Source organism: Opisthorchis viverrini (assembly GCF_000715545.1).
Source record: "Opisthorchis viverrini unplaced genomic scaffold opera_v5_31, whole genome shotgun sequence".
NCBI lineage: Eukaryota > Metazoa > Platyhelminthes > Trematoda > Opisthorchiida > Opisthorchiidae > Opisthorchis > Opisthorchis viverrini.
In genome coordinates this window covers 1929497-1939988 of record NW_008751688.1, presented here as the reverse complement: position 1 = coordinate 1939988, position 10492 = coordinate 1929497, and the positions used below count along the sequence as shown (strand labels likewise).

General features: G+C 40.9%; 1 protein-coding gene across 1 annotated transcript; it reads left to right on the top strand.

The window, feature by feature from the left end:
- Positions 1-459: 459 nt before the first annotated feature.
- T265_13049 (hypothetical protein) lies at positions 460-9430 on the top strand (the record flags this gene model as incomplete). Its single annotated transcript, XM_009166893.1, has 2 exons — positions 460-868; positions 9003-9430. Coding segments are annotated over 2 exons (837 nt in total), but the record flags the coding sequence as incomplete, so codon positions are not given.
- Between the last annotated feature and the right edge of the window lie 1062 nt (positions 9431-10492).

Below are 10492 nucleotides of genomic sequence, written 5' to 3'. Positions count from 1 at the left end.
AAAAGACACGACCACCGATAACCCTCTGTTGATTTTGGTTTTATCTTCCATTTACTGTTTTGATTTCGTAGAATTCATGTTTAAGTGTTGTACAACTCCCAATCGTAACCTATGGATCTATAGGTATCCTTCATCAGCGTTCCTGGGATTGTAATATCCGGAAGTGGCCTATGCACGCATCACAACACTCCCTTACCAGAACTGCCTTACCTACCTGCACCCACTCAAAGCAAAAGAAATTCAGTGCGATCACATCCCACAGTTTCCTGATGTTCTGCGGAAAACCTGCTCGACACCCAATTTTACTCTCTCACACATGACACACATGAATATACAAGTGTACAGTGTGGTTTGTCTGTTCAGGTTCATCTGTGCCCCGATACATGTGTACAACAATCGTGTGAAAAAACGTAGGGTTGTTCTCATATTCATCTTGATTTCCGTCACTACTTCAAAACAATGCCATTTGAGAGTATTGATCTAACATCAGCGGAGTCCTGTGCCCAAAAGGTTGCACGAGATGTCGACCACAGTCAGATGCACAAACCGATCATTCGACATCCTGCATTGATGGTCTTGTTCTGTGTCCTGTGCGGTTCTGCTTCTTTGTCTGTCCTCACACTGGATGTTCTCATTATCACCAGATATGAAAAAGATGAGGGCTACGCTGGCCTTGGATGCTTTGCGGGCTTATTAGGACTAATCTTAACCTTAGTCACTTGTCTTTTTCTCTGCTACCAGTCCAATCTCATCGCCATAGTAACACTGGTACTGGATATAGTAGCTTTCTGTGCGAACATATCGTGTGCTACACTGACTGTGCTCTCCTTACGTGGATACACCCGCCTTGGTGTTTCCCCGACTCTACGTGAGCTTATGATTGGAATCACATTCTCCTGTCTCCTATGTGCATCGTTCTGCTTTGGCCATTTTGTACTCATATCAGTGGCCACCTGTACTCCGTGCAAAAGGAGATATCTGAAATAATCGACATTTAGGATCTTTGGATCATTTTCGGCGAAAAAATTCGTGATAAACGATAGAAAGTCACTTCGTTGTGTAATATACAGTGTATGGACTGTCAGAGTTCTGAAACGTTTCCCAGATCCCAAGTATGTTTTACCTACTGTCAATTTTTCATGTTACCGTCTTCCGTTTAACGTAAGGTATCGGTCGGATAGCTTTCAATTCTGTGATGTTCCGTCTCTGCCTACTAAAAGATTATACATACAAACCCGGTGTTTTTTCGCCGTGGTATTATCAGCGTCTTTAGCCTCGAGTAGTGCTATTTGCAACTTCAAGTGATGTTGCTGTTTTCACCCACCTCTGATCCAGAAATCCCGTAGTGACATCAGCAAGGGATGCCATAATAGACACACTGAAAAGTTGTCATAACGGTGAAACAAGAATTTCAGCATAATCCTGGCCAACTTTGTCTGATGCAAAATCATTTGCGTCTTTAATTGAGAGAAGCAATGAGTGACTAGGTGTCTGATTTACTCACTCCACTAAAGTGTTAGAAGGCAAGTCAAGCAGTATGGTGTACCGTTGCGCCCCAGAAACGTTTATGGCAGTTAGTATGTTTTCATTTCCAAACGGTTTATTCCGTATCACAACACGGAAATTGTGGGTGTTAACTTGGTAGAGCATTTTGGAGGAATTAAGTCAAGGTATAGCCTGTAGTGAAGATCTTTTGCTTCCGCCGCATCGCATGTGTGAAACGCAGGAAAGTGGTTGACTGAATCACTGTGTGGTGGCGTGCACGACGTTAGTGCTGCCATAGCATAAATGGGTTGGCAGTGGGCGCAAGCCATTTTGGAGTAGAATCATTCTGAAGACATTCTCTAAGATGCAAAGTTTTTAAAAAATATCCTTTGCTGTTTACAAACCAGTGGGATGTATAAATTTCACAACAAACTGCCACAACCAGACAGCGATATGAGAAATGAAATGAAGAAGAGTTCACAAGGGTACAAAACTGCGACGTTGGTAAACGCCTCATCTTAATCAGCCTCCTTCGTTTATATCGTCTGCAATTATTGCGAGTTCACATATTATTATTTTGAAAGGATGGCAGCAGTGGATATTTAGATGACTTAATTTACCTTCGTTAGACCAAGCGGTGACAAAAATCTATCCATCTTTCGTCCGCGGTTCACGATTGATTCCCATCACTTTTAAATTCTGAAGGAACAAGTTTACGTGTTCAATCCAGAATATTCTGGAAGCGTTCAAAAATATATTGCATATAATGATATAATAATAATACAATAACAATAATATAATGATATCTTGCGCTAATTTGATCCCAGGTAATTTTCACTCCGGAAAATATTCAGCCTGCAGTTGAAAAAAGATGTTTTTGTACGAACACGCCGACAAATAATGCAGTTATTTCAGTGAAATTTAGGTTGACTCAGTTGATGCCATAGTTCCATCGGCATAACGGATATTCATCGAAGTAGATGCACAAGCCGCAGAAATTCATCAAAATTGACAAAGCCATGACAGGTTCCAGATTTTGTCTGATTGTCGGGCTTTGTATTTATGACTTGTATTTGCAATTCTTTCATAGAAGCGGACGAAAACACATTTATGGAAGGCAAAGCTGAGAAAAAGTTGAGTAAGAAATTCTGAAATGTGATGCAGAGTTGTATTTTGTGGAAATGTAAGCCCAGATTGCTCAGGTGATCCCTAAGCTATGTAGCAAAGTATATTGCCTCTGGCAACACCGACAATTTCAATTATCCCAAGACAATCAGAAGTGTGAACTGGTTTATTTTCTGTCAACTAGTATCGATCCAGACAATAGTCCTTGGTGGTCTCTTATGGTGTGCTTGATCCATTCCATCACAGCACCTGATTGAGAACAAAAGATGTTTATCTCATAAACGTGATGCGTCAAATTCATGCAATATCTCAATGGAAAAATGGTGGAAATCACATTGCAGGCAACCCTGCATTCATAATACTTTCGAATGGTCACACTGGCTGAAATTCATTCAAGAACACTACAAGGTTTCATTTTTTATTAATAAATTTCCTAGACTACTACATGAATAGGATGCAGACTAGATGGTGGGATGCGTTTGGTAGAACGTTCGAAGAACAGTGCTTACCTGTTGTTCATAATAAGTGTCTTTTTTTGACTTAGAATTTTTGGCACAATCCCAGTGTGGTTGTCTAATACACACTAATGAGTGTTGCTCATGAAAAATGTTCCCTTTTACCAGCCATCAGCATGCTGGTTGTCCGTATGCCTAAATAAATCACCAGAATATTTTGAGCTATGACGAATTTTGAAAAAATCGATTTTTGTTGTTTTGTCGCTACATAATAACTAAGCTAGTATGTGGAATGCAAACACTATAGACGACTTTTTGAATAAATTCTTTATTCGTAATGAACTACTAATAAGGTTGCTGAAAATTCTTCTACAACCCACGACTGGTTTCGCCCTTCTTGAGGCTCATCAGGTAGGCGCAGAGAACTATTGAACTCACATAAAGGGGCTCCAAAATTCAAAATGTATTCCCTGTATGAAACAGAAAGTCATTTTTAATCAAAGTTGGGCGTTTGATCAAGTTCCAAAGCAACCCACGATGGTTTCGCCCTTCTTGAGGCTCATCAGGTAGGCGCAGAGAACTATTGAACTCACATAAAGGGGCTCCAAAATTCAAAATGTATTCCCTGTATGAAACAGAAAGTCATTTTTAATCAAAGTTGGGCGTTTGATCAAGTTCCAAAGGACAGCCTTCTAACGAGCCAAAGCTTCATAACAATGGCCTTCACCATTTCTGGGGGCAAGGCTATCATATCACATAAAGGAGCGCACTAGTCTACACGTCCAATATAACTTCTCTTCAGTGAGCACTTATAATTCTGTTTCCTCCTGAAAGTACGGTAAGTGATTGTCATACAAATGTGGATCGATGAAAACATGTAGAACAGCTCCTTCATAAAGTTCAAAATGATTTTCGACAAACGGTTGGCTGACATTTTATGTGTGAAATTTTACTCATGGCGTGACAACATATCTAAATCCCGGGATGACTTTTCAGAGGATCCGGTACATAAGAATTCAAAGTTGATATGCGGTTGCCGCGAACCTGCCACATGTGAAGGGATGTGGCCGCCATTTACAATGGAATTTCTCAAGGCTCGTGCGATGCAATGACGCACAAAACGTGCAACATCTTATACTGGCATCTTTTGCTGACACTGTGTTGTTTGATATCTTAAGCAATATGACCTTGACAGAGACAGACAGAGAATTTCAAAGTAAGTTTTGGGAACAGGTAGCGAAATCAATGTGATGGTAGTTGTAGACAAGTATCCGGTAACCGATGACATTATGATCTCGTTTAATGTCCGATCTGTTTGATTTGGTTGTGAAATGGGTAGAACCAACCATTTTGGTATATGACGAAAGACGCCGATATTTTTTCCGGTGTTTGTGTCGCTGCATCTGAATATCAACTGATAGGTTAGCTGGAAGAGAGAGAGAGAGAGAGACGGGGGACGAACGAACTATCTGCATGCTTGTAGGTGAGAGATGGAATGGGTTTTGCAGTAGAATTAGCGCGATTTGAAGCCGACATCCGTTTTCGATGGATTTCACAGGCAACACTGTGTTCCTTAGGGTGCATCAATTAAGTTTTACAAATACGACTGTGATTTCGCCTGATTACCGTCAAACTTTACTTCCCCATTCTCGAATAGATTGATCTATAGTAGTGAGAATATTAGATGGAGACAACTGAGGAAGCGATTGGGGTAAACTGTGGTCCACATTTACTTGTCTGTACTTAAGCAATCGACGAGAGCTATTGGGAGATTTTCCTGATTACGGATATCAGCAGAAAGACTAATTCCATAATCTCTGTTGTGAATCGGCCCCTTCAACAATGTTTGAAACCTGCGATTTTGGAAATACGACTTTCTTATTTTTCTGGATATCTAGCCTACCAGAAAAAACGACCGCACTAGGCTTGACTCTGGCAGAAATCTTTCTAGACCAGGCGACAGATAAACCCTGGGAGTTGATGTGCAGTACCACACTAATAAGGTCCATGCGTTTTTTCGCAGGTTATACTCAAGGTACACCGGTTATAAACTTGTTGACGAAGGTAGGCAGACCGATAATGTTCAGCTCAATCTTTTTTGAAGAAAAACCGATTTATACCGAACTGTGCGCAAGAAAAATGAAACATTTTTATGGTGTTCTTCGGCATCTCGATTTTCAGGTTCACTAACGAGACGCAACTCTGCGCATATTACTAGGAATCTGTAAGTAGTTCAGAAGAAAGATCGATTCACACGATGAGAGAAACTTAAATCGTTACTCTCGGAGTCACTTTACATGTAGGCATGTTATGTTGATTCTGTTTTTTTTTAGGATGGGTCGCATCATATTCTATCTTAGTCGGAGAAGGCCACACTGTCACTCAGCCGAATCGTTAGGTGTCCAACTACTGGCCAGAAGATCACCCGTTCGAAACTATGGACTTCATTGGATACGCACTACTGATGGTTCTCTAAAAGAATGAAACAGCTGTACACTACTTCTGGGCTTTTCAGAATAGACTGGCATTACTTACGGGATGAACACTCAGTTGAAAATTCCAGAATCCACTTCATTTACAAACAATATCCATGGACTACTTTTGCGACAAGTGAGTGAGTGGTATATCCGAAGCACTTGAAATTTTCCAACTTTTAGTATTTTCGAAATCAGAGTTTACCATAGATCTACAAGCATAAAACGTGGCTGTACAGCCCAGATGTATGCAACTTCATGCATACGGGATGTGTGATTACCGTCACACGAACTGATAACGTCATTTGAATCTGTGAGTCATTAATCTTACCAATTCATCTCTAGTTACTGTGTTACATACGCCGGTAGAATAGATGATGGGCTTGAAAGGCGGTTAAAGAGAGGAGCTATGAAAAAAGCCTAGCTTACCTAAAATTGAATGGAAGTCTAATGTATGAGTCACTGTGCTTCTAACTGACACAAGACAGCCCAGAATCATCCATCGTTCTAACATGAGGCATCATACTTCTATTCGTTTGAGTAAAATTGTTCAACCGTAGAAAATTCGAGACTATACAACCAATGTAAAACACATGACATTCTGTCGCGCGTAAGATTTGAAAGGAGACAATAAAGAGGTTGAACTATAAGTGAACAAACCGACATGCTTTTGGAGTTCACTCGTGTACTCAATCACTAGTCTCATGAGGTCCATTCAATGTGTTGTGCTGTCAGACAGTTTTTACCTGGAAGTCATGTATGGAGTCGTTTCATTTTGATTTCGGAAGGAAATTTTCGGTCACCAAAAACGTCTTTTTAGGGCGGTACTCCGTACGTACACAGGCTGAATGCTTCTTTCTTACAGAACTACCATCTTAAGTCCTCTGAAAATTCCATGTGTCCTCATTTTGATCACTCCTTTATCGAACAAATGACAAATTTGTGTTGTAATTAAACCGCAACAGAGCGCACTGTAAGATTTTCAGGAGATTGAAAGTATGCCTCAAGAGATTCTACTAATGACAGTCAACCCTGTCACTGCACTGCAGCTTGTGTACTCTGTACTTTACCACGCTGTTCTAGACAGTCCAGTATTGAAATGCAGATTTCCTCACGTCTATCAAATCAAACGGTCAAAGGCTGGTGAATGTATTTACTGCACCCACAGTTTGCGGGCAACATTATGTTCGATTTGACAGTTGGAATGAACGGATGACTCCTCGGGTGTCGTGGCAAATTCTCTTGTGGTAAATGATCAAAGCTGAGAAAGCACCTGTTCGTGGCTCTCACTGGTATGATTTTATGGGTTTGGGCACCGAGATGGTGTACCGGCTCTCCTACAATTGCCAAGTACACCACCGGAAATATCTCTCGACACCGTGATTATCCGTGATTGTGTAATCGTTCCACTTCTGCTTACAGTAATCCAAAAAACGAGAACCACGTCACTGCTGAAGTCTCTCATACCAACTTTATACTTTATACTTTCTATAGTAGCATATAACTTCTATTGTTCTCCAGTCTTTGAAATAGCATCTTGTAGGTCGTATACACAGTTCTGATTTTACTTAACACCCCTTTTCACCTTCCGAACCATACCGCTGTTGATACCTTGGAGCCAAATAATATTTAAAGAATAAACAACCTCACCGATGACACCAAGTGACACAGGCGAAAATCTGATACCAGCTGTTTGGAACCTAAGGCCGAAAAAGCTCGATACATTTTTCCTACTGATGATTAGAACATTCAGTGTTAGCTAAGTGCACCTGAGCCAAATAAGTAACTCAAACCCGACATTTAAGTGCCGTGGTTAGAAACTGTACATTCTACTCTGTAAAAATTATAAGCCACCGTTTGTGCTACTTCGGAGCGACGACACGTCTCTTAAATTTCTAGCGTCTTTTCGCATATCTAATTCCGTTTCACCTCCTGCCAGTCACAGATAATTATATGCGTTCATAGAGCAATATAATGTTAACACATCTGTGTCAAACAGTTACATTGGTGTGATTCACCTACAGGCTCTGGTAGTTCGGACCCAAAATGTACGATCATGAGAAAGTTCTGTTCCAATGCACCGGTTAATTTAGATTTACTGTTCGTGTTGACTGACCATTGGGTGGTTTGGTGGTTTGGAGTTGTCCACAAAATTTCCGCCGTACTTTTGATTTTTCGTACTCCTGTTCCTTCATTCATTCCTGCCTTCAAGGTTGAGATACTCAGCATCTTGAATAAAAAAGCTATCGGACGAATCTCTGAGTTTCCACTTTGTCTTTGTTCATATACACTCTATGTATCATAGCAGCCTTCACAAAATTGTGGGTTTTGTACACGATAGACACAATTACCATAAATAAGTGAGACAATATTCTCAGACAGGGGGCTTACACGGTTGTAATTTTACTGAAGTGAGTAATTGAGTGATTAGGTAGGTAGGATTAGGAGCAGAATCGTACAAGCATTTTCGCGAGCCACGAAGGTTCCAGAGAAATGTCAAACGACGATTCAAAACTAGAATTTGAAAATTTCAATCGTCATCATCGTACAGAGGCTACGTGCTATCGTATAAGGGTGCCAGTGACAACGGTAATAAAACTAATGCACCATCTCGGAGCTTGACCACGACCACACTCAGTGATACTTATTTCACTGGGGGTATTCTTCTACTATACGTTTTAGAAATTCTAAGGCAAAAGGTTCATTTTTTATTATTTCTTACGGCTCAGTAGTTTGGCATTACAAGCAGCAGTAAACGAAACATAAAAAACTATTGATCAATATATTACTGGGATGCAAATACTGCTGGAGTGACAGATGCCAAACAATTCCTGACGGATAATAAAACCACAGCCTTTCGATCTGTCCTGATAGAGGAGGAAACTCACTGTCAACTCCTCTGAAGTCTTGCAATCGGCAGCATTTGGTTACCCCTGAATCATTCGAAATCCCGGTAGGGGTGGTTTCGTTTCTAGTTGACTGGTATGCCAGATGTGTTAACTACTTTGCCGCAGCAGCGACCTTCATTTTTGTGGCAACTTCTCTTGACTTTGCGCGAGACATTCTCACCTTCAATCATTTTGAAGCGGCTACTGAACACTCAGCTTAAAAAATTATTACTGTATAAATCTTTCGACCTTGATTACTTACTCATTCACGGTTTCTTGTGCTGATATACTCTGAACTCAAGTAAACAGATATGCTGTGCAAATCCTGTAAACATTATCTTCCGCTTAAGTGCCGTTTTAGCTGTAAAATCACAGTAAACAGAAACATCTGTTCACTGAAGAATGACACATCTCAGTAGCGGACTGTCATCATGCTTATAGACGAGTGAACACAATAATATGATTTGCTTACTACGACCCATCTGCACCTATTAGTACGCATGTGACGACTACGAGTAAGAAAATTTTGATTGGTTGATCGGGTTTCAACCTAATCCTAAATGAATGTTTGATAGTTCAAACGCTGTGTCAATTTCAACTCACTTACAACACAATGCAATTTCAGGCTATTGATCTAGCTTCCATCGAATCTCGTCGGAAGGAGAACGAACACCATCACAGTGATCATAATAACACGCACAAACCGATCGTTCGACAACCTGGACTGATGATCTTGTTCTGTGTTCTGTGCGGCTGCGCCGCTTTGTCCACTCTGACTTTGGATATCCTAATACTTACCCGATTTAAGGGACAGAGTTTGCATTCTGGAATCGGAATCTGGACGGGACTACTCGGACTTCTCGTAATCGCAGTCACTTGTCTGTTTCTTCGACTCCAGACCAACTTAATGGCCATCGTCACACTCGTGTTGGACACGTTATCCTTTTGCGTTAATTTATCGTTTTCTGTACACATTACTTTATCTCTACATGACCCCACCCGAGTAAGTATGACCAAAATAGTGCGTGATCTAACAATTGGACTCACAACTTCTTGTTTGCTTTACGCATTCTTTTGTACAGGTCATTTCATTCTAGTGTCGCAGGCCACGTGCACCCCTTGTAAGCGCAGATATACGAGCTGAGAATCATTTCTTGTATTTTTTATCACTTAGAACGACTTATTTCATATCAAGTCACATGAAAACATCCTCCCTTATTGGCTGAATTTTAGGCGTTGTTGGTGCCATAGAAACTCATGGAACGTAAATGTTTGGTTACACTCATGGGTACAAACATTGGTCCTACTCTATCAGAGGTCCAATTGTTTAATGATCAGCCCAGGAGGCAGCTTTGTGCTCCGCTCACACTAAGCTGACTTAACCGATCAAGAAGTCAGATACTTAGGGGAGGCCAGTAATCACGAGTGTCCAGATTTACCAAGATGTTTATTATAGGGCATACCTGTTCAAGTGAGTGAACGAAGCGTGGCAGATATTTGCGAACATGCGCTGTGTGAGTGGTCGATAATGAATGGTCGATCGCAGGGTTAAAGGTGGCTGACCGATATCTCCGTCTGTCTGGGATATTTCTGATGAGTCCGCTGTAGCACTGCAGTAAAAAGTGATCCTTTGTGCGACATAGTTTGCATTGAATCACTGGACTTACGGAATGCCACAGCATGGGAGAGGTCAGTTTTTCAACACCGTCGCTGTTATTTCTTCTGAGAAGGAAACGTTTTGCTGGGGAGATTGAGTCGGCGAAAACGGCGAGTCACCGGTCCCGCATGAAAACCTGATTGAAACTTCTGATTTGAAAGAGGTATTTTGATCTGATCAAAAGTAATAGCCATTCAGTTGTTCGAGCACACAGCCTTCGCAAAATAAAACGTTCCGTTGATAAAAGCGGGGTCATCTCTCTGAAGAACTTGAAAGGGGTTGAGTTTTTCTTACGGAATGCTTCCTTAATGTATGATTACCAAAGGACAACGAGTTGTTTTCCCCCGTCATATATACGTATATATATATATATATTATAGTACGAAACTGGCAGAAATAATGGTAGTA